The sequence below is a fragment of the Falco biarmicus genome, chromosome 7, assembly GCF_023638135.1.
Source record: "Falco biarmicus isolate bFalBia1 chromosome 7, bFalBia1.pri, whole genome shotgun sequence".
NCBI classification, from domain to species: Eukaryota; Metazoa; Chordata; class Aves; order Falconiformes; family Falconidae; genus Falco; species Falco biarmicus.
The window spans coordinates 39,262,488-39,286,866 of NC_079294.1; the positions used below are offsets into that span (position 1 = coordinate 39,262,488).

The 24,379-nt window shown below is 42.7% G+C and overlaps 2 protein-coding genes across 3 annotated transcripts in view; one reads left to right on the forward strand and one right to left on the reverse strand.

The window, feature by feature from the left end:
- Positions 1-4,814, forward strand: LGALS3 (galectin 3). Its single transcript, XM_056346744.1, has 7 exons — positions 1-80; positions 2,262-2,315; positions 2,447-2,469; positions 2,787-3,134; positions 3,358-3,446; positions 3,702-3,870; positions 4,557-4,814. Exons 3-7 carry the CDS (start codon positions 2,452-2,454, stop codon positions 4,710-4,712), a joined length of 780 nt encoding a protein of 259 aa, XP_056202719.1. The 5' UTR covers positions 1-80; positions 2,262-2,315; positions 2,447-2,451; the 3' UTR covers positions 4,713-4,814.
- The window catches only part of DLGAP5 (DLG associated protein 5), a 24,092-nt gene continuing 4,405 nt past the window's right edge, over positions 4,693-24,379 (reverse strand). Inside the window, exons 4-19 of one of the 2 annotated variants that reach the window (XM_056346743.1) lie at positions 23,476-23,568; positions 22,448-22,532; positions 20,264-20,377; positions 19,077-19,147; positions 17,138-17,412; positions 16,609-16,730; positions 16,397-16,526; positions 15,921-16,006; positions 15,151-15,311; positions 13,617-13,709; positions 12,184-12,403; positions 10,797-11,043; positions 10,381-10,438; positions 8,800-8,968; positions 8,338-8,387; positions 4,693-5,093 (exon numbers count right to left, since the gene is read on the reverse strand). In XM_056346743.1, the coding sequence (XP_056202718.1) occupies positions 5,085-5,093; positions 8,338-8,387; positions 8,800-8,968; positions 10,381-10,438; positions 10,797-11,043; positions 12,184-12,403; positions 13,617-13,709; positions 15,151-15,311; positions 15,921-16,006; positions 16,397-16,526; positions 16,609-16,730; positions 17,138-17,412; positions 19,077-19,147; positions 20,264-20,377; positions 22,448-22,532; positions 23,476-23,568 (1,983 nt within the window). In that variant the 3' untranslated portion in view covers positions 4,693-5,084. Of the gene's footprint in view, positions 5,094-7,072; positions 7,299-8,337; positions 8,388-8,799; positions 8,969-10,380; positions 10,439-10,796; positions 11,044-12,183; positions 12,404-13,616; positions 13,710-15,150; positions 15,312-15,920; positions 16,007-16,396; positions 16,527-16,608; positions 16,731-17,137; positions 17,413-19,076; positions 19,148-20,263; positions 20,378-22,447; positions 22,533-23,475; positions 23,569-24,379 lie in introns of those variants that run through there. The other variant, XM_056346742.1, reaches the window with a different exon arrangement.

The following is a 24,379-nucleotide window of genomic DNA, read 5'->3' on the forward strand; positions in this document are numbered from 1 at the left end:
AGGCGGGTCCCCGCCGCTGCCGCCGTGTCCGCGCCCACGGGCGCCGCGGGACAGGAGCCAGTCGCCGCCGCTGCACCCGGGTGAGCGGCTGCGCCCACGCGCGGGGTCCCGGGGCGGGGGGAGCAGCGGTGGGGTTTGGGCACCTATTGCCTGGCAAAGAAAGGGTTAAGGGTGTTGCTCGTCCCCGCGGGGGGGGGCTCGGTGCATCCCCCGTGGGGATCCCGGGAGGGAGCGGGGGTGCAGGGCTGCGCTGTCCCCTTGTGCGGGGCTCTGGGCGGTGGGGGACGCGCCACGGGGCGCAGAGAAAGCCCTCGCTGGCCTTTGGGAATGCTTGGGGTCCCGGTGGGATGGCAAATAGGATGGAGCTGTAAGGCGGTTTGCACCTGCCGGGTGTCGGGGCGCCCTGCCCGAGCCCCAAAAGGCACGCGGGGGGGAGGGAGGGGCTGGGGGGCCCGCGAGAGACACCCAGGAAAGTCACCGCAGAAAGAGAGCCGAAGGGGAGAGGGAAGGAACCTCTTTCCTTCCCAAGTTTTCCCGTGTTGGGTGCCTGTAGGAAACACTGGGGACGCACCCGGGGGTGCCCCCGCTGCTGTCCCGCTGTCCCTCTGTCCCTCGGGGCGGCGGGAGCCCCGGAGCCGCTGGGGCGGCCGCATCCGGCTCAAGCTCAGCACCCCGGAGGTGCTGCCGAAGGGCAGAGCTGCCCGGTGCCGTGGGTGGGAAAAACCACCCCTCCCGTGGCGCCAGCGGCCGGGCAGCGGGCACCCAGCCCCGGAGCATTCCCGGGGAGATGTCCCAGGGCTGCGCGCTGCGGTGACTGGGAGACAAGTTGGCTGCTGAGCTCCAAGCCGGGTGGCACCGTTTGGTGGCAGAAGAACAGTGGTGTTTCAAGACTTTCCTTTCTTGATAACAAATTTTATTTCGTTTATTTATCAAATCGACCATCCCTGGACTGGTGGGGAGACACGAGACTCCTGCCGCGCTGGCCCCACCAGGCCGAAGCAGTAAGAAATCCAGGCAGGGGAGCAAAAATACTTCTCCCTGAGGTGTTGCAGGGTGGGCAGGGGGAGCAGGGGGACCCCCTGCCCAAGCAGCACAAGCCATCGGCACCCACAGCTCAGCCTGGCTGGATGCAGCCCCGGGGAGCCCGCAGGAGCTGTGCACCCTCGGCTCAGCGCTGCAAACACATGGCAAACCCAAGGGCTTAAAAAAAGTCCAAAACACCCCCGAAGGCAAATAAAAGCTTTTTGAGATACGGGCTGTTCAAACAGTCCGGGCTCCTGGATGCCGGTTGAAAGGCTGACTGAGAAATGGTGCGGGGGCAGTAGTGTGGATGTTTTGCAGGGATGGGGTTACCTGTTGGTTGTGAAACCTGCGGCGTTCCCACTGTCCGCAGATCTGCCGTGACCCTTGTGTGTCTGGACGTTCCTTTCAAAGAGAAGTTTTCTTCTCTGCTTTCAGTTGGGAATTTTCCTTTTCTTTCCCTGTTTCTGCCTCTCCTCTTTTTTTTTTTTTTTTTTCCTCTTCTTTTATGAATGCTGTCTTTGATGGGAGGAATCCAGCTCAGGCAGCAGCTATTCCTGCACACAGGCAGGTATGCATTTGGCGGAGCAGCTCGACATGGACTCATAAAACTTGAAAAGCAGCTTCTGTCCACTGGCCCGGAGCGGTTGGTGGCACGTGTGTCCCCCCCACGGTGCCCTCCAGCCAGTGTGGGGCAATTGGGTAAGGGGACCTCCACCCAGGGGTGCCACCCGCCTCTCGCCCTGCCAGGTCTGCTGCAGGTGTCTGTCCCGTGTGTCATGGGGTGGCTACATGTCCCCCGATGTGCGGTGCTGGGTTTGTAGCCCCCGCACCCCACCCCGCAGCACATGTTTGCAGCTGCAGCCCCTCCAGGGATTTTTTTGTTGTTGTTTTGTTTTTTTTTTTTAATTGAAACATTTTCTGGGATGATGCTTTGGGGATGGGGAAGTGAATCATGCTGACTGCGGCTGGCACGCAGGACGAAACCGAACCTGTGACACGGCTGGGTGCCAATACCACATTACTCATCCCACCAAGTAGCTCTGCTCCTGCATGGGTGTGGGGGTCACCCAGGGCCTTGCACAGGCAGCCAGCACCCCCCAGCCAGGGCAGGGAGGTGGCTGTGCCTCCCCCCCATGCTGCCATCACCCCCCCAAGGGCCTTGCTGGCAGGGTCCAGGGCTGGATTCCCCCCGGGGCCATGCAGGCTGCCCGTGGCCTGACCCTCCATTCCTCCCGCAGGTATCAGACCAGGGTTTGTTCTGCGCTGCCGGAGCCGTCCTCCCTGCCTGCCGGGTACGTGATTCAGGGACTCACCCCTTTCCAGCCCGTTGCCACTGTAAACTCTTAACTGGTCTCAAAAACCTCTATTTTTCAGGTGGTGTACGTTAAAAATTACTTAAGTGCGCTTTGTCTTTTTGTTTTAGGAAAAATGTCAGACGGTTTCTCTGTAAGTATGAATTTCTTTAAAAAACAAACCACCACGGGGGCTGCGACTGGTGCCTTGCCTTGAAGCGGGGACCTTTGGCAGGGCTGGGAACATGTGTTTGCAAACCTGCGTAACTCCTCAAATCCGCCCCAGTAACATCGGTGTTTACTGGTTTTCTGGAAGCCTCAGCCCAGGCGCTCAGCCACCCCTGCTGCTGGGGAGTAACTGAGCTCTTGCCCTCGCGCACGCTGTAGGCTACAAAAGATGGATGTTGGAGGACTCAACCTGACTCCAGCATTGCTGTCACCTAACCCTCCTCCTCTCCCCTCTGTCCCCAGTTAAACGACGCCTTGGCCACCAACAACAACCCGACCCCCTCTGCACCCCCACCCCAGGGCTGGCCCTCCTGGGGGAACCAGCCACCAGCTCCTGGGACATTCCCGGCATACCCCGGCCCTCCAGGGTCCTATCCTGGTGCACCAGGGGCATATCCCGGAGCACCAGGGGCATATCCCGGAGCACCAGGGGCATATCCTGGAGCACCAGGACAGGGACCATATCCCGGAGCACCTGGAGCATTCCCTGGAGCACCAGCAGGACCAGGGTCGTATCCTGCCCCAGGACAACCATCCAGTGGCCCTGGATTTGGGCCCCCTCCTCCGCAGGGGGGACCAGCTCCTCCAATGGTAACAGCTCTGTCATATTCTAAGGGTTTCTGTGTCTTCACTGCCCGATTGCGCTTGGCCATGGGAGGGATCTGGGGCTGACTGTCCCCTGGGGGGTGGCATGGGTGGTCACTGTGTCACAGGGCTGCCCCGGTGTGTTGTCACACCAAGCGCCAGCCTGTGCCTGAACATTTTGGCTTTCGATGTGCTTTTTAGCTAACACTGAATTCCTGTTGTCTCCCAGAAAGTCCCCTTCGACCTGCCCCTGCAGGCAGGACTCATGCCTCGGATGCTCATAACCATCATGGGAACAGTCAACCCCAACCCAAACAGGTACCGGGGCATCCAGCACCGAGGGCCAGGGGGGTCCTGGGGTGCCACTGGATGGAGCAGGGGTGCTGGAATTTGCTTTCCATTCCTGAATAACACCTGCCTGGTGTAAAATCAAATATTATACAATGTGTAAATGCCCTGTCAGTGCCCGACGGGCCCTGGGGTTCTGCCCACTTGCTGCCACTTTTGGCAAGCCCTGTAAGAGAGCCCAGGGCTTTTGTAGAAAAAGCAGCGCACCTGTTACTGTCTTTGCAGGTTTTCACTGGATTTCAAGAAGGGGAATGACATTGCCTTCCACTTCAATCCGCGCTTCAATGAAGACAACAAAAAAGTCATCGTCTGCAATTCGATGTTCCAGAATAACTGGGGAAAGGAGGAGAGGACAGCTCCCAGGTTTCCATTTGAAGCTGGAAAACCCTTCCAGGTAACAAAAAAAACCCCAGCTCAGTCTCAAGTGCACCTGCAACATGCAGTGGGTGGGTTCGGTCAGGGCTGTGTAACAAGACTCACTGCAAGGACCTCGATGCTCTTGCACAGGAATCAGCTCCTAGAGGTGCTCCTAGGGCTGGTGTGCTTCCCTGGCTGCCCCACACAGCCGGTCCTACAGCACATTCCCTGCACCTACCTGCTCCAGCAGGCCCAGGTGCCCAGGGTAGAACTTCTCCCCACTTCGGTTATTCCCATTTATTATTAAATCCTTCCAATTTACGCTGTCATTCTCAGCAGTTGTTGGGCAGGTTTCTAGAAGGTGTTTCCCCTGTTAACAGCCAAGCACTCTCCACAAACTTTTTCTCCTGCAAAATGGTTTCGTAGGTGATGGGAACACAGCTCTCACTGTGTGAGCCATGGAGTACCAGTTCTTGAACCAATGTAGTCACAAGACAAACCATGGGCTAAAACACGGGGGAAGGAAGAATGCGGCGGGGCTCTGGGGAAGGCAACAGTCACTGGTGGTTTTGCAGCTGAGAGCTGCTGCACCAGCTTGTCCACATGCCCCTCGGCTGCACTCCGCTGGCAACAACCTTCAGCCAGCACCAGTCTGCAGCTTAAAATTTCTTCAAGAGCAAATGCAATGGTTATTTTTTGGCTGAGCTAAGGTTTTTATTTCAGCTCCAGATCCTCTGCGAGGTGGATCACTTCAAGGTAGCGGTTGACGGTGCCCACTTGCTGCAGTACAACTTCCGTGAGAAGCAGCTGAATGCGATCAACAAACTCTGCATCAACGGGGACATCACCCTCACCAGTGTCATGCCAACCATGATATAATTAGGGTGGTGGAATTTTAATGCAAACTTAGTGGTCTTAATATGGCTGTAACAGAAGTGCCTTCTTACACGAATACTTCTAGGTAATAAAACATACTTTCACAAGCAGAACTTGTTTTCAATTAGATCTCAAAAAGACACAACTTCCTCCAGCAGGCTGAGTTCAAATGTGGAAGTATCTGGATTCTTGCTGTAGAGGCAGAAAATCTCTGACAAAGGATGACAACCAGGAGCTGTTCAGTTTGTACAGAGAGGAGTACTTGGGAAAGGAGCCTGTGGTGTACTGCCACTGGTCCTGAGAGCTAGGGCATCGATCTTTAACCCCATCTTCTCCAAATACCAGGCAGCAGTCAGTAACTTGGTATTTTTAGCTTCAGTTGCTCTGCCAGGTAGAACGGTTACTTCTTCACTAAAGGAATCAAAGTAGTGCAGTGAAGGATGGAAGTTGCACCCGCCGGGGGAGGAGGAGGTGCCTGATCAGGCTGTGAACACATTATGCAGAATTCACAGAAGTGTCACCTCACTGCAGTTGTCCTCTAGGAAACACTGGAGAACAGGGAAATATCAAGAGCCTCTGTGCCTGACCTGAAAGAGGTACTTTGGGAGGGAGTTCAGAGCTGGTGAAAGCAAAACTTCTCCCCAAGACCATGGCTAGAAGAGCCGCCCCTCTCCTTCACTTCAAAAGGCCCATTCTGCCCCTGTGGTGCCCAAACCAGCATGTCCTGAGACACCTCCCTCCCCAGGGAGGGCCCGCTTGTACAAGCGTTACGGACTCCACGGAACAGGTCACAAGCCTTGTTTCTCTCCCCTCATAACTTGCATGAGAAGAACAGTTTCCAGGGTGGGGAGGTTACTTGGCAAGTTCACCTCGTGAGTCAGGCTAGTTAAAAAAAAAGTATGTTCCCTTTGCTGTGAGTCATGCTCCTGGTCTTGGTTTGCAAAACAAGAACAGCGCAATAGCCACTATTGAAGTTTTCAAGGATGTCTTTGACATGTCTCACACTCTTTTGTAACAGTCACTTCATTTATACTGGGAAACGCCAAGATACAACAAGCACAGTGTTGAAATTTCAAGTAGATGCAGTGGCCCAGAGCAGCACTGCTAACATCGGCTTAAGCGTACACATTAGATAGCAGAAATCCCACATCACTGCTATTAATTACAGCGTTGATCCCCGAACAGAGCAAACAAGTTGTTCAGAGCTACCTACATGAAACTACCTGTATAACTAGAGTTTAGTAATGAAGATAGTTGATTCCAGCACAGTAACACCAAGTCACAATAGCTTCCTCTTATTTATTTCAGTGTAATCAGTACACAGCCTTCAGGTTAAAGCTTAAGGCAGATGAGCTCTCCCAGCTGCAGTGGCAATGCTTTCTGCTGAGGGGCTTGAATTACCTTTGCTTGCTTTAAAATAAAGACTTAACTAGCGGAAGAATGCATGTATTACACTAAAGTCACCACTGTAAGAGGAAGCGCAGTCAGGTATTCGTTAAAAATAGAGCAATGGGAGGTACTCTAATCATACTACTCAAATACACAGTATATGTAACTGGAATGCTCCTTATGTATAAGCATATTACAGTCCAGACAGAAGAATGTATAAGGAATAAGATACAACAACAGGCTGAGGTTAAAATGTCAAGTGTTCAGAGAAAGAAGGTGAGAGATTTTCACATGAAAAAGCAGAGAATAGGATTTCACTTTAAGGTCCTTAAAATACTCAACAGATAAAGGTGTCCTTAAAGGAAATAATAATAATTGATGCCTATTTTAATACATTGCCAGGAAAAGATATTATCCAACTTAAAAATCCTTGTTAAGAGATAGTTTCTATTTATTACAGAGCAAGTGGTTGTTAAACATCAGGAAGACTCCCACAGGAAAGAATTACATGCATGAAACCCTGCTGCAGCTGCTGCCGAGGCAGTTGTCAATGCACAGAATATTGGAGCCTAAGGGTGCAACCATGGGAGCTCACAGCAGTGACCAAGCAGGAAGCCGTGTTTTGGGGAGGTAACAGGCTGAGCCTTACCCCAAAGGTGCCCTTGCATCAGAAACAGGGCACAGCTACAGCGAGTCTGGTATGCATCTTACCAGCAATAATATGAGGTAAGTAAGGTCAGGATAGAAAAGCTTAATAATTAATCATTTTACAGCTTGAAGTAGACAGGAAATACATGAAATTATACAAAAATAAAAATATTTCAGGTTATAGTCAGAATATGCAAACATTGGATACAGCAGGTATAACCACCAAACACCCCACTACTAACATACAGCCATACTTAAGACATTACAAAATATTTTAGTAAGTTCCACTACAAAATACTACAGGTATTAATTCACTCAGGACACAGTTCAAGGGTAGAAGACTGTATTTCCAGATATCCTCTGTGGGTTTTCTTGTTAATATAATTTTTTGTGAATATAATTTACACATTTTGAATTTCTAGTCACCTTTCATTTTCCCCCAGAGGGAGAAAGGGGAGAAAATACAATAAGGTCGCTGAATACTTCAGCTGCTGCAAACTGCTGGGCTTTGCTCCTGACTGGAGTGGAGAGAAGCTCAGCATCCAGCATTGGCTGTGGGAGAAATCAGTGTGAAGTAAGTGTTTGAGGAACAGTTATCTGCTCTGCAAAACAGCACTGCAACAACATGAAATAAGCTATAGCAAATTCCCCTTTCTCCAGGACATCTGTATAAACACCAGACCAATGGTAATTACTCTCAGGCAAACACTTATGTATGTTAGGTGCCTGCCTGCTTGAGAAGCCACTTAAACATTGCAGGACAAAAGCTAGCAGAAATTGCTTTTGACAAAGGAACAGAAGCATGCAATTCTCTCACCCCTCAGTGCTGTGGACACGTTGCAGCTTTAGAGTAAGCAAAGCATGGATCTGTCAGGCAGAGCTGAAACTTGCAGCAATTCAGTAGATATAAGTAGACTAAAAAGTGCTTGCTTACATATGATACTGTCCCAAAGCAAGAGCCACAGGTCAAAATCATGTGCCACTGTAAGTACCATAACTTCTCTAACAGAAAATTTGCAAGCTTATTTCCATACGTAAAATACAAAGTGAACGTGGTCCATTTTGAAGACACTCATTACTCAAATGAGTAATCCATATTTTAAAGAGGATTTTTCATTACACCCAAATTCTTTTAACAATTTAAAAGTTTATGCACACTTTGCTTTTCTCTGTTGAATCTTACTTCCAGGTCTAAAAGTTAAAGGCATTAAAAAAAACAATCAAAAAGATGGCACAGACCTGAAAAATTTCAAGGAGGAAGTGGAAGAAAAAGGCCGGGTCATTCATTATGTTAGTACATTTTAAAGGTCATTCACAAGAAATATAATTTAAAGGATCAATCTGATAAGATTTAGACTTCTGCTAAAAATATCTTCATTCATCCTACTTTCATCATGTGCATTAAGGAACAATAGTGTGATCCCAAGCAGGGAGACAGGCTGTATTGTGGCTTGTATTTAGAGTAAGTTACATGAATTGGCTTGATAACATCTTAAAAGTTTAATTTAGTTTATGCAGTAACTGATTCTGTAGGAAAGGTTAACAGTACTGTAATGTGTAGATTGTCAAATAAACCTGAAGGTCAACTTACCATATCAAAAGGATTTCTGCCAACAGATGTCAAATCACTACATGAAAAGTCTGAAAAATAAGAATATTTGATTATTTTTTTAAGTTAGTCTGATGCTGCCGAAGTTGAAAAAACAGTATTGCTTTCTGCATTTACTGAAAAAAAAACAACCAAGAAAACACCAACCCCAAACCCAACTACTAAACTGTCTGTATTTACTTCTACTTCAAGCCTTTTATATTAGCTTTCTCCTTCACGTATCACAAGGAAACTATACAGAAAGACCTGAGGGGCACTGTTTGCTCACAAGCAATGTGTAAGTCACATGGGATAAAGGAGGTTTTGCCAACAGCACACATAAATTAACCAAGCTATGGTGACAGTGATTTCAGAGTAGTATTTAGACTACCACAAAACTCTGGAATAAACTTAAGGTCCCAGGCAATACCACACAAACAATACTAAGCAGCTTAAGATGCTCACCTGTTTGATGTATTTTTTGTTCTCCAGACTGAGCGAAGTTAGTCTCTGTGACAATACCCTTCTCCGGACTGCACATGACAGTATCTTGCCCTTGCTGTTCTGCAGCAGATACCTCCATCTCTTCCATGCTATCCATTACTTGTAATTCATTGCTAGAACTTTCCACCACCTGAAAAACAGGAATTTGCAATGTTTCTAGCCCTCTGAGAGGGCTAAGTTGACTGAAATAGCTGTATTTGCTTCTCAGAGAGCCAAAAGAAAAGCATCAGTGAAACCAGGCAGACATGAAGCAGTGCCCATGACACTAGGAAGCTTTCTTATTTTCCTTTTGTGTGCCATAAAAGGAAGTTTGACAGCTTTTGATGTAGAAAGCACAAAGATTAAAAGGTAGCCAGGATATTCAATGGATGTGAGTTTACAGAAACCAGCATGTCTCTTATGTCAAACCAAGTCCATACATCTAATCCACAGGTTTTATGAACAATTCAGGAGAGAGAGGGTTTTGACTCCAGACACTGTACAAAGCACAGGCAGGATAAAACTCGCAGCTTAGGGCTGTGATCCGTTGCACGTGAACTATTTCCCAAACACCCTTTCAAGCTTGATAATCGCTTCGAGAGTATAAAGGGAGTTCTTCCACATGAAAGAAGATTTTGAACTTCCAAGTGCCAAAAACATTCCGAGGATGTTCTCTGATGAGACTACCTCAAGAAAAACCTGTCAGCAATACTGAAAGTTAAAGATTACCAGTTTTCCCCAGTGACGTCCCCAACAAATGATTTCTCATTTGACAGGGAAAGCATGAAGTAAAAGGTGTAAGAGCAAATTAGTAACCAAGATAGTTTTATTTTAAATATATATATAATATATACAGGGCAGGGAGGGAGGGAGGAAGGGGGAAGTGCCTGCAGTAGTCATACACAGATCCAAGCAGTTACAAATAAAATTAAGATACTCCATTCCAATGAAAGCTACTAAAGGATGATTGCAGCTAAATACTGCCTTTCACAGAGTAGCACAGTATACGTAAGCTACGGAGGCTGTATTCCTTTTTTTTAAGGCTGCTCAAACATAGGCATGACACCAAGTCCTCAGACATTTCAGGGCACGGATTTCTGAACGCTGATACTTGTCTTAGTAACACTGCTCTGCTATACCTTTAAAGAGTGTAACAACCCAGTGCTCTGCTCTGACAACACGAGGACTGAGAGCGCCAAGTACTACTGTTGCCTTTAGTCACGGTCCCCAAATGCAAAAGCATCTTAAAAAAAAAAAAAAAAAAAATCACACCAGAAAGCAGGTAGTGGACTTCAAGGAACATGACTTGCCCAAGCAACAAGTGTCCTCATCGAACAGCCCCAGGACCTCCAAAAGACAGCTCCCAATGAGCTAGACAAGGTCCCCAAACTGCAGCAGTTCATATCTATGTCCGTAACGAGAAGGAAAAAGCACCAGCCTCAGGAATACAGAAGATCTCTAAATGAGGATTTGATCAGAAACGTCTGGGGCTAGTAAAAAGAACATTTTATTTTGCGAGTAGTAAAACATTTAAGGCACATACATGAACTATGCATGACTCACCTTAGTCCCCTCTGCCGTGCCAGCAACAAGACAGTGTTGTTCTGCAACTATGGGAATGCTGAAAGAGAATGCAAAAGGTTTTCATTCTTCTCAATAATCTTCATCAATTACCTTCAATCATCTTTTGATTTACCCAACTAATCTTCCCATTTGTTCTGCAATTACGCTTGCTTGTTTGGCACTGGTCAGCTATATAAAACTTTCTGGCCAAAAAATAAACTTTTACCCCAGCAGCAAAATTACATTTGGGCAAAAGTCTTAGTATTTGCTTGAGGGAAGGAAAAGACACAAGGACGTTGCAATCTTTATCACTGCCAAATTGGAAGATAACATTTAATGGGTATTAATAATTCTTCCAGTTAAAACTGTAAAATTATTTGTACAAAGTTAATTAAAAGCTGCCTTAACACGTCTACCTTTGTTCAAGAACACCAGGGAGCTTTTCCAGTGTGGGAGTTTTTCCACTGGGAAACTGGTGCATTATCGAATTTTGTGCTGGATGGAAGCCTTTGAGCACTGGTGGTGTTTGTTTTGCAGTTGTATTCTCAGGGTTATGAAGAATAGAAGGAATGCTCTGAAGCAAAGCTCTACTGGATGATCGTGGAGTTGCTAGTTTTTCAGAAGTCCGCTGGGAAGATCTGCGAGGTGTCTTTGAAAGCAAGCCTGAAAAAAAACATTGAATGTTTCATTACTACAGCAGTTTCCAGAAGATTAAATGTTTGTTACGATTCTAGCTAGGAACACTATACTGTTCTGCTTGCTGAATTGTCTTATACAGATATTATATTGGACTCTTATATACACTGCAAGGAAAAATTGAAAAAAGGTGACAAGAGTAGGTCATTAAGTTACAAAACTACCTAACTCCAGCCAAGCAAATCAGTAATGACTCTCCCTTCAGAAAGAATCTGAAATAAGATTTGCTGTTCTTATTAAGTCCACCTAGTGAAAGCTATCATTAATTTCCATCTTTCACATCAGATAATTTTAATGGAATTAAAGACAGTGATTCAGAATTGATTCTTTTAACTGATTCTCTGCTAGAGCTTGCTTAAACTGAGTGTTGCTCAAAGCTTTTCAGAAGGTCTCCTCTACTAAACAGGAGGCATATAAAGTAACTGCTTATCTTGTGATAAGAAAAGATCTACACACACAAAAAAAGGGGAAATTCAAAGTCAGCTTATGAATTAGAAATGGGAGAAAAGCAGAACAGCTCCCAGAGAGTCAAGGATCGCTAGAAGTACTGGCTTCACAGACTGCAGTAAGATAAGATACTGAAAATGAAGTTGTTTTGAGCACCTGCTAAAACACCCACAAAGTATTAAGCAGCTTTTATAGCGGACTGGAATTACGTTATAATCTTGTTAACCATAAATACAGGTTACGGGTATACTTTAATTGCAGCTTTGAAGACAGTACTGCAAGAGATTTAGCTCAAAAAAAGTCCCAGTTCTTGTCTTACAAATATTAGCCTGCACTGACTTCGCTGACGAACCTGTTCAAAGCCTAGCCTGAGAACACTCAGATTAAAACTTCGTTATTTAACATATGCTGAAAAAACATGAACCAGCTGCTTTTACCTCTCTAAGCAGAGATTTAAAGTTGCCATAATCATTCCAGTCAGTATATTCATGTAGAACAGCACGCTTTGGATCCTTGATGTAATTAACCACTAGTTGAAATACTGTGTCCAGTACTGGAGCTGAATCCAGCACCAACAGCATAATCCCTCTCCCCAGGGAGACTGGTTAAACTCTCTTCAGTACTTTCAGGCCATGAAAATCATGATTAAGCTTCACTCACCTGGTAAGGTTTTTACAGGGCTTTCAATTCTGAAAAATCCCGCGTCAAAAACCACTTTTTCTGCTTCTGGTAGCTTCTCCTGATGCATACAATCAGCAGTTCCATCAAGTTTCATTTTATTCCTCATAGCTGCTTTTATAGCAGCAAGCCGGTTTTGGGCAGCCGTTCTTCCAGCTGCTCCCAGCTTTGGTTTAGACACTCCATTTGGAATCGTTTTTTTCTGAAATTGTAAGAAAGTCTAGGTTACATCTGGAAGCTTCGGATAGAAGCAGTTACTCAACTGCACAGCTGCTGGCCATGCATAAAGACAGCAACAGGCAACAAACATGCTGGAAACAAGGTCCCTGTTCATCTCCAGAATCTCTTGGTCTGTCATTCAGCTTTTTAGATTAGTTTGTGATGTCAATATTAAGGATTTTTCATGTTGATGCTGCAGTGCAGAAATACTCCGTACAACTTTTTCCTAACAAATCCAATTAATGTTTCTGAAAACAGTGGGATACAGGGACTCCTAGTGGCAGGGAGATAAAGTAACTGCAGGACAGATACCAGTCAGCCAGTGAAGACTCTCCTGGCATTCCATTTTTCAAAGGAAGTTGTGTCTTGTACCATCTTTAGGGTTCTGACATTTATGGGCAGCTCATGCACACTACAGTCCCTCCAGTTTCCTGTGCTTGGAGTTTCTTATCAACCTTCATATCGTGTTAATGATTAGTTAAGCAGTCTCAAGGAACTGGATAGAGTTTTGGCAATGTGAATATGACTTGATATTTAGTCATCAGAAGCAATTACGTATTCCAAACAAAAAAGTAGATAAAATAGCTTACACTAAAGCTTATTTTGCAATATGCAATAACCTATTTTGGATAGTGTCAGACCCATCTGTGCTTACAGAACTAGTAGTTTAACACTACCCGTGGTGCTGTCTTAGTGGGACACCATTATAATTTAGCACTCCCTGCTCAGAACTGGCCATCACTGCCAAATTCCTGTGCGGTTTCCTTTTCAGTTAAGTCAGTGGCCCAGATACAGTGTTCTACATCTGAAGGGTAAATCTCTATTCTAAATGTAGCAGATGTGTCTTACTAGCAGAGAGCCCAATGACTCCAAAAGAGTCATCATTAATTCTTAGCTATAATCTTCCCAGCCAGAAGAGGCAACTAGCATTACAAACACCAACTAATACAAGTGCACTTGGGAGATGGACGGGAGAAGGGTGCATCTTGAGAGTAATTTCACTAATTCCAGCCCAACTCATTCTATGATTCTATGAATTTTTAAACATCTAAAGACAACAGATGAGTAGGGCTTTAGAAGAATTTCCATTTAAGATGACTATTCATTACAGCAATAGCAGCTTATTAGTTATTTTAGGTAACTCACACTGTTGCACCTTGATGCCTTAGGAGGCACACTTTAGGGGCTATTCATACCTTGACAATTGCTTTGATTGGGACTTCAAGTGGTTGCCACCCATTGTCTTGAAGCTTCTTCAGATTATCAAACTTTTTATTCACATCTTTGATCTATTGGAAAATCCAGGTTTAATTTTCAAGATACACATTTTCAGATTCACAATAGAACACCGTTAGTATTATATGTTCTCATACAGGTGACAGTGACATGAAGGTTACAAAAACACACACAAGCTTCAGATTAAATGACAAGACAGGTCTCATGTATGTAGTTTTGAGGTTAGGAGGGGCAGTATAGAATGGTTCAGTAACATCTGAGAAGTAAAATGAAGGAGCTGGTTTAAAACCTGTTCTGGTACTGAACTTAGGCACTTTGACAATGGTCGCGCTTAAGGAATGCAAAAGAACACATTGTGTAATAGTCTTTATCCAAACAAGTACAGAGTCTTCCATTATGCAGGAAACAGCCATGCAAGCTTGTTTGCTCTCTCGAACTGCTGGTCTGAACAGCTTCCTGATGTAATCTGTGCTTGTTCGGGACAAGCTAGCTCTGCAGCATTACCTCCTCCCTGATACTCAATGCAACAGCCCTGTTCTCCGACTTTGTAATGGAGACACTTGCCTCATTTGCAGGTAAGGCCATACAAGGCTTATTTACGTACAGCAGAGCAGTCACTGAAGTGACAAGTCCTTTACATCCTTACTGTAACTCAGAAGACACAAACAGAAAACAGATGCAAAAAAGGAACAGAGTCTGCAATTCTGTTACTCAAAGTTTATCTGAGAGAAAAGGTAAGGGAGGCTCAGGAGAAGCTTAAGCTGCTCCTAGACACACAGTAAGCATAGCAAAACTCTGACTGCCAAGTTACTGGTTCTAACAAAGCTCCCCTCAAGTATCTCTGAAGAAGACCAAACCCTCACACTTTCTGGGGAAAATTCAAGACCTATGACTACGACCTTAAGAATAAACCCATCTTCACATTTAATTTAACTAGTTACAAGTTCCTTTGTTGAATGCTGATTTACAAATACCGTCAGGAGCCCTTTTGATAATTTAGAATATTCTATATTGTTCTGAAACCAATGGAAGCATCAACAGAGAGAGATGACTGGTTTCTACCACTTAAGTTCAGCCCTAAAGAAGGTTATTGTAGTTTCTGCATTATTCTCTTATTGAAGCATGGAACTCCCACTTTTCAGGTTAGCTCCAGGAATTTTCCAAACGTTCCCAGCTTTTGGTCCAGGTAGACATTGTGACTGTATCCTCACCCCAAACCAGAATAAGACTTGACTACATGCCTTCATTCCAGAGCAAAACAACATACACAGGCACAAGAAGACATGACAGATTAATTGCTCCATGAATTATAGAACATAGTATACCAACAGGTACTATTCACTATCAGAACGTGTTAAACATGGACCTGCATTTTTTACAAAAGAAAAATCAGAGCCTGAATAATCAAAAACCCTCACCCAAAATAGCTTCAATCCATTGTTTACAATTAACCCCATCAACTTCATTCTAGTGGGTTAGCAAGCAAGGACATACCTGAAAATCAACCATATCCCAAAATCCATCTAAGTCTGTACACGATGTTTCTTTTTCACCTCGTTTAAATTCACAGTTATCCACCAGTCCTTCAAACTGTTTAAACCTCTCTGCTATGAGCAGTCTTGTCTGACCAACGGTGGTGCGAATAAGGTCTTTAGCTGATAGCAACAAGAAAATAATAAAGAAAGTACATCTTTGAATAATCCATCATTTTACAATTGATTTAAATAAGTATCTGAAGAGTCTGGAATTTGTTTATTAATTAACTATGCTCATCTATTGTAGAGTTGCAGCAGTCCTATTCATTGAACTGCTCTAAACTTACTTTCCAAAAAAAACAAACAAACTACTATCTCCAAGTTTTATCAGTGCTCCAAGATAAGCATTGATAAGTCATCTTCACTTTCCCAAATAAGGACACTTACTCTACATTAAAACCTAATTTTATTTTAAAAAGTCAGCTTGGTTCAAGTTCATACATTGAAATACACTTGAAATTGACAAGAAAAAAAAATATTTTGACATGTACTTTGCTCACTTTAGTGTCAACGACTATCATGTCAAGAACTGCACAAGCTTTAGTATTAGGAGATAAAGCATGCCTTTTTGCCTTGAAGTAGATAGAACTCTAAACTTTATCTAATATGACTTTTACTAAGTGCTGTAAACTATTTGCTATTTTACAAATATATTCAGATATAGGTGCTTCCCTCTGTCCCTGTCAGTCATAACACACCTTCTAGTGCCCTATTATAGTTGAGTCTTACCATCCTCTGGAACATCCAGCTCAAGTTTTCCATCCCACTGGAGGCACTGAGACATCAGCTTCTCTGTCTCAGACCGAAGAATGGTTCTAAAAATAGAGAGACAGCGAAAAAAAAAAAAAGGTTTTGGAGAATTTTTAAACTTCCATCACTACTTGTGACCATTAATGGTTACTATCCTTTTTGCTTTACACTGTCTTTGAGCAGAAGCCATTGGATTGTTTCAGTCTGCTGACTCGCTGAGATGCTATTTTTCTTTCCTACTCCCTTCAAGCTTGTGTTCCTTAAGACAAGGCGTTAGTCTCCAGAATTTTATATTCTCTACTTGCACTAACCATACAGAAGGGACAAAAATGGGCCTACTCAGGTCACTTCCCACAATCACCGAATACCACAAGCTGATCTTTACAAGATGTCTCATTAGTCATGTTAAGGACCTCCAAACAGACAACAGGGAAGTGAAACACACGAACACAAACCTGAAATAGGGCACGTCGTGCTCTTGCTCTCTTACATCATCTGACTCTGTTTCAAGTGCTGTTATATCTGTAGAGACAGGAATTGTTTCGTTTGCTCTCTGAACAGAAGTTTTCTCATCCGATTCACTTGCTGAAAAATATGAAAGGCATTTGTTCAGAATCTGGTGAAAACTAAAAACATTAGAACAATAAACTAAATGTAAAGCTCCTACCTTTTTCTCCTCTCAAACTTGTAGTGGTTTGCTGTTCTTGAACATCTTTACCAGCAGGTGAAACTTGACTTTTTAAATTAGGCTCTTGTGCCTTAGTGTCACTGGATTTTTCAATTTTATTACTAGAAACAATCAAAAAGTACCTTTAGAGTTAAGACACATTGAGAAACCAACATTAAATACAGCAGAATACAAATACACAAAAAGCACGATTTAGAAGGCAATCCTACACACAACACTGGAGAACTTAAGCAAATCCTATTAAAACGAGTAGATCTCTGCAGACATACACATGGTGCAGTCCCCAATATATGGAGCTGCTCTACTTCTAAAGCATAGACAGAATTACGGATTATATTGCTTTCTTTGCTGTTGTATTAAGTCCACATTTAAGCAATGATAGCAACCATGATGATCAGGTGTTTCAACATCACAGGTTGTTACACAGGGCATCTATAGAAAGATTGTCTTCTGTATCATCACAGAGAGATTCACTTGCATTTCAGGCCATTAAAAGAAAGAATCTTACACTGGAGAATTTGAAAAATCCCAGGAGGCATCAGGTGTCAAAAATGCATTCGCCCTAGAAGGAGTCATGGGTGTAACTTTGTAGGTTGCTAATCCACTTAATGGCTGAAACACAAAGTTTTGAGGTGCAAAAGAGCGTGTTCTGGGTCTCCCTGGAGAAAAATTTGGTTTGTTTTCTGCTGCGGTTTGCTCCTGTTGAGGTTCTACTGACACTGAACCTTTCAATGCTGGATCCAGTTGAGCATTTTTATCCACTTCTTGTTTAGAAGGAATTATCTGTAACAGCACAAATAGACAAAGCAAACACTACATTATCAAATCAACAAAGTGCTTACTATAGGCATGGGCTGAATTATAACATGGCTGTCTGAAACCCCTCAGGAAGGGAATAGTTTCAGATAAGTCACTTTCTAAATAGCGTACGTGTACAGAAGTCATTATTTACCAATAAGCCCAACTGGTTTTGACACCTACAAATCGTTCTAGCAACTGGGGTAGCACTTCACTACGAGGAATGCAACAGTCCACTGAAGGGGCTAAAGGAGCAGAACACCTCACCTACCAAAACAATAATTAAAATTAGTAAATGCTTGCTCCCACTACTAGAAAATAAATGCTTTAAGGTGATAAGCTCCTCAAGAGCAGAATTACTGGCTCCAAATCCACCTAGGTCTGTTGAATAATCACAGTTTATACACACTCTAATCCAAAGAAAAGCTAAAATAAGCTGATAGCAGAGGAATGCAGCCCAAGACAAGTGCAGTTAGGACCACAATGTCATTAAAAGAAGAGGGAAAGTTAATCAGTAAGTTGAATCCACATTCCTATGAGATGAGCGACCAGATAGTCATACAGAACACATTTCTGAGATATCTAGATTGAGATATTGTTAGCTCAAGCCAGCCAAAAGAGCTTAGATTGTTTTTCAAGAAACATGCATCTTCAATCCACTGAAAGTCTTGTTATACTTCAGATACCCCTGCTTGGAATGTAAGCCTTGAATTCAGCCTTCCACTCACTTCTAACTAGATGATTGAGGTTACAGTAAGAGTTTAACAACTGGCAGCACAAAAGCAACTCCTGCCTGTGAAGAGGTTCTTATCTAAGCAAAGATATAAGTGCCTCTTACCTCCTGTCAGTGTTTGTGTGTGACTGTACCACTTTCAATACTAGAGCACAGCTGCAGTTATGGAAACAGGAGTGGAGATGGAAGGCACAAAGGAGACACGAGATGAGAGGGAATAGCAGAGTGCAAAGGAGAAAAATCATTGATAGTTTTTGCACAGGACTGTCAGCGCATGAATACGTACACATATTGTTTGGGAACCTGTGTTGGAGGGCTACAATGAACCCACATACTGCCATGTCTAGGTAGAGGCAGAAAAGTCTTTTTATAGCAGTGACATTAAGAACCACAGCAACTGCCTTTAATTATGCTAAATCATGTCTACCATGCAGAGGGTAACATTTCCAGCTTTGTTTTTCAGTGGTTCAAAACCTAAAAATGCATTTATTTCTTCACTTCTAGAGTCTCATATCATTACCCGAGCAGGAAAAGGATACATTCAGAATATGTTTCGAAAAGGAATGAACTGCACAAAATTTACAAATGCCAGCTAAAACTAGCAAAGCAAGCTTATTTTTTTTTATTAGTTAAGACATCAGATGTGAGATATGTCACGTAAGAACTTCTTATCTAATGTAAACCATTGTCCAGATCTTGATTTGTAATCAAGTCATCCATAGAAGCACCAACTCCAATCTTAATTTTTAAAATATAGCAATATAAACACATACAGCTTCTTTCCAAAATCTAGGCTCTGAGTGAACTTCTTACTACTACTGTGCTTGAACACAAGTATATTTGAGCTACACTTACACTGTTATTAGCTCTTAAGTCAGTTTTACTGCTTTTCCATTTCAAATATTAAATAGCCTACCTCTGTGATGTCAGGTTTGACTGCTTTCCTCTGCTTCCCTGCATTTGCTGTCTTTCTCTGTGACTGGTTACCTAAAATGAGAGAAACTCCAGAAGGTCAAAAAGGCATCTAATTAAGAATAATCTTTCACCAAAAGACTCCCATAAAAGTCCAGCGCTTAAGACAGGGAGGGATTGTTTTGTTTGAGCGGGAGGTGGCTAGAGGGCAGACACCTAATTGCAGAAAGAAAACCTAGCCTAGGATTTCACTGCCTATCAAGAGATGCATGTTACCTAGAAAGGAAAACTGATTAAGTCACTAGCTTTTAATGTCATATACTAAAAATAAAAGTCACCTTACTTCCCTAAAGGCTGAAGAGGGACTATCAAGCTAATTTGAGTTCAGATTTTTTATTTCTATATGGCGTAAGATTTCTGTTGGTGAACTGAAACCGATACTATTAAAGCTGTGCTTTCAGCCTAGGGGTTATGCTTCTGTCATACGTAGCACAAGGGACACTGCAAAATAATCTGGAGAATATCTTGAGAACAAGAATACGTACTAAAATTTTCCCCTTCAGTAACCATCATGTTCCCCTAATCTAGTAAACAGGCAAACATGGATGAAGAGAAATTCCTGATCTGAAGAACAGAGGCTCTCATCTCTTCCAAAGATATCTGTTCCTGATCATAGACTTAATAATCATATGCCCTTGGACAGCAATACACCAAACTGGCAAATCTTTACCAGTTCTGGTTTTGTTCTTTCAGTTTATAATTACCATACAGGCATTGATGCTCCACACTGATGGGCTTCATGGGAAATGTCTTGATTTAAATATTGCAATAGAGCTTAAGTGATACAGTATCTAGTCCTTTTCTTACATGACAAATTAGCATGATTTACATAGAGTCTGTATTCAAAGCAGACAGCTACACAGCAGAACGTAGCATACTAAGACAGTTCAGAACAAGCCAATAGTAACTCTGCAGCACAACTGAGGGCCTGAGATATGAACAAGACCCTAAAGACAACAGCACTGTCTTAGTGTATCATTTGACAATGAGCCTAACAGCAGCATATAAACATACATACGTTGTTTCCAGTGCTCGCTTATCCAGTACTAGACTGTTATCTATAGCACACTATTCCAAACAAATCTCAGGCTTGAGCTACACAAGCAGGACCATACTCACTGCCTCACTTACCAGAAGTAGCAGCAGTAGCTGTTATTTTTGTTGTTTTCAGCGTCTGCCTAGCTGCAGAGGCAGCTGCTCTGGTGATTCTTACATTTGAGGCTGTCTGGACTGCAGTCTGCAACACTGTAAGAAACATTAATTCCAGAGTTTTCAAGCTTAATAAGGAAATGCACTCAAGTAACATAACTGAAAGTTTCATTTTGTTGAAGTCAAATATGCACCAGCAATTATAAATTGCATTATTTTGCCAGAATCAACAGGGTTTGGGTTTTTTTGTCAGTTCAGTGCAAGCAGTGCTAAATATGGACAGCACAGCTCAGCTTTGGCATCAAGGCCATGCTCTGAAGGATCTTGATTGAAAAATATTTTAGCTGTACCATAGTACCCCCAGGACCATCAAGGTACCAGTGTGCTAGATGACACGTACAAAGCTTAAGGCACCCTTCTCAATGTTCCCTGCAATCAGCGTCAGCACCATCCCCATTTTATAGATTAAGTTCTCCAGAGTAATAACTTGCCATGGTTATTTGCACAGCTGAAAGCTTAAGCAAACCATCAGAGTAATGAAGTGATGCCCTGGTCATTACACAAAAGTATTCTAAGGTCTCAATTTAATGTAATCTAACAAAGTATTCTTAAGACAAATTACCCCTGAAATATTTTATAAAATATGACAAGTTCATGCACTGTATTACCCATCTTAATAATTTTTATCTTTGTATTTTAGTACTGTTTGTAATATCCTCCAAGAATGATAGCATTCTCCCGCACAGAAACATTTAACAGCAGCTCTCTATTTCGTACCCTCCCTTTTTACATCTGCCTGAAATCCAGTAGCCCCACTTGGTGACTCTTCATGCTATTTGCGTTTTTAATGTCAAGATGCAATTCTGTGGAAGCTAGAATGACAACCTGGGGAAGAAATTACTGGATAAATAATTATAATATTTATCCAGACATTCAATTCCCTAACATTTTTACACTAGTGTTTAAATACATACAATGCATATTCTTGATTCAGCACAAAAGGAACAATCGAGTCTAGCGGATGACAATTTTTCAAAAATTAAATGCCTTGTTTTATCGAACACTGATAATAGATCTTTTCAGTATTCACCAAAGGCACTACTGAAATTTATTTAAATAAAGGTTTGCTGCTTGCTGATTTAATTACATTAGGGATGTGAAAGTCATTTCATACTGAAATACTGAGTATCTTGCATTAACAATATTCCACATGACTTAGCCTTGTCTACTTAAGCCATGGCCATCACTGTGCTATCAGGAAGAATTTCTAATCAAAAGTATTTCACTCCCTTAAAGGTGGCATGGGTTGGATTTTTTTATTGTTTTCTTAGAAATGTATACAATTATCACATAGAAAGTGACAGATACAGAAGGGGCTGTTGTAAAATATGAAAAATTAAGATAGTACTTGTCATTTATCGAAGATTACAATCATACATTTACTCAGTTGCACTAGTGTGCATCAGAAGTTTGGGCTCCTGTCTCTGACATTATATGCAAATATGCTCTACCAGTAGGCCATCCTTTTCCAAACCTTTTTCAATGCTGAGCTACACAAACAGTTTCATTTAGAGACCACAGACACCACCATATCTGCTGCACAGACAGAAGACAGACTTCACTGAAAATATTTGCAGCTCATATAATCAGCTATTTTTCAGGCTACCAACACCACCAAGGAAAATTCTTGTTTTACTTATGTCAGCTGTTCTTCATCTTTCCAGGTGAAGTCACTTGTTCTTTTGTAATAGCAGCAGCTACTACACATGGTATTCTTCTTGGAGACCAACAGAAAGCTCTGCACAGCTCCAGATGCTAAGGCAGCTAGCAGTCTTGCAATTCTGCGTACTGACCTTTTTCTTGTCCCTCTCTAGGGTGAATAATCAGTAACCAGGACAGCTAGTATTCTGCATTCCATTTCCCCAAGCACAGAGAGGCAGCAAGTACATGCGATGCCTAGAACCACACGCTTAATAACCTGCCAGCTGCTGTCCTTGTCATAGTTAGTAGGAATGGCTGTCCTAAAAATTCATTTCCTACACCCAAAAACATACCGCAGATCTCTCCCAGAGATCTCCCTCCCATAACATCACAACTACTGACTCAGAAAACAAACCCAGCAGCGTCCTTTCAGATTCAGATGCAGGGATCATACTACTTTCATACCTTTATCTTTTTCAGCTGCTTTGTCTGTACTCAGCTGTTTACATCCTGCTTGTGTAGGGTGCACACTACGCCCACTGGCACTGACCTACCAGAGAAGAAAATGTTTGTGAAGCATAAGATTTCCAGAAAATAAACACCTTAATTTCTTTCTTCATCTTTTTCTCCTAGGCTCCAGTAAAACAAATGGTCAAATAATTTGGCACAAAGGGCTTTAAAAAGTACAGAGAAATTAAGGATAACTAAAATAGCTTGTTTCAGACACGTGTTAACGTGCATTATGCAGTTAGTTAAGAATTTATCAGTAAAAAGAATGAAGAAAAATATTTAAGGAAGTTTCAGTTTACTATGAAACCAGGTGCCAATTACTGCCACATCTTGGTACATATTAGGCATTTAAAAAAAAAATCAGTTTTCAGAAAAAAACCCACCCAAAAAACAGTTTTATCTCAGTTGTCCCTTTGTGAAGTTGTGACTGGGAATCCTTCAAATGCATCAGGTTTTGTAAGGCAAGAGTGCTAGATTCAAAATACAGCTTCTTCTGTAGATTACTGCTGGTGAAATTTCTCAACAAAATCTACTTTTCTATACAAATAATAGCAGAGTAAGCTGCCAAGATTCACAGTAAAAATATGCCAACACTGAAGTGATTTTTGAGTGAAGAATGAACTGCCTCTTTAAAACCTGCATTCATGACAGCCCTTCTGCATGTAAGGGATACTAAAGTATGTAACTTCAGTCTCACTACTACCTCTAGAAATATTTGCAGTCCTTGCTGACTACAGTATTTCGTATTGAAAAACTCATCTGGAAGATCTGTGCATGCCTCTCTGTACTGACCTAATCAAACTCTGTAGTTCACTTCAGCACAATACAGTCTATCAGCTTGCTGAAACCTTTTCTGACCTGGTTTGTCTTTCTTAACAAGGAAAAGACAGCACTTAACTTGTAAGCACACAACCCTGAGTTATGGTCTGAAGGATAATTGGATCCTTTAAATTTATTCACTGAAGTTTATATAAAAAACAAACCGTAGAGTGCTTCGATGCAGTTGGTATCACAGTTTTTTCTTCCTGGTTCTTGGCCTTTGATCGAGTAATCCTCCCAGAGAAAGCAGGAGCTGCCTGGAAATGTCCACAAGGAAACAAGAATCAACATAGTCTTTCCCCTGCTGTCACTGTTCGAGTAGGCAAAAAGCCTAAGTGTGAAAAGCAACATGCTCGTGCAAAATGGGTCAAGGGTGTAATTTGGAAAACTTTCCAAAGTCCAGTGAAATAAGCAGGAACAAATTACCCGTTCTAAAATAAGTTCACCATTGCATTTGTGGATGAATCATCCCAGGTTTTGAGCTGAGAACACAGTCATAAATATAAAAAGCAACATATCACTAGTACTATTTCCATCTTTGTTTTTAAAAAAGTGAGCCAAATTACTCCCTTTATTGTTCAATCTTATAAAATAAATATTTATAAAGTAATTATAAAATCAACTGTTTATTTGGTATAACATACACAATTTTGTATACAAATAGAAATTTTAATGTACTACACTACTTATATGTAGAAGAATGGCTGCAGAAGCATGGCCTTAGAATCTCTGAAGATCTGCACAATCCAGGCCTGGTATTAGAATAGGCCCGTAATCAGAATTGTACTGAAGTTAACAAGAAAGGTAGCCTTGAGCTATCCTTGAATCCAGAGACCAAGTAATTATGTTGTGCCAACAGGCCGTGGCTGTAACAAGGTACAGCTGCTGGGAAAGCAGGTGCAGGGCCAAGAAAGATAGGGACCGGTATGGGAAAGTAGGGAGTAACAAACCACAAGGCTGAAGCACAGCAACACAATTAGCTACATGGGTAGAATGCTTATTTTAGTCATGATAATTAGGGGTGTGAGAACCGCGCATGTTTAGAGACTACTAACCAATTATATTTCT

Bases quoted from the DNA above. Each gene is read 5' to 3' on its own strand.
- LGALS3 (XM_056346744.1), top strand. The intron at 3,135-3,357 runs GTAACAGCTCTG...GTTGTCTCCCAG, and splicing joins GGGGACCAGCTCCTCCAATG to AAAGTCCCCTTCGACCTGCC. The intron at 3,447-3,701 runs GTACCGGGGCAT...CTGTCTTTGCAG, and splicing joins GTCAACCCCAACCCAAACAG to GTTTTCACTGGATTTCAAGA.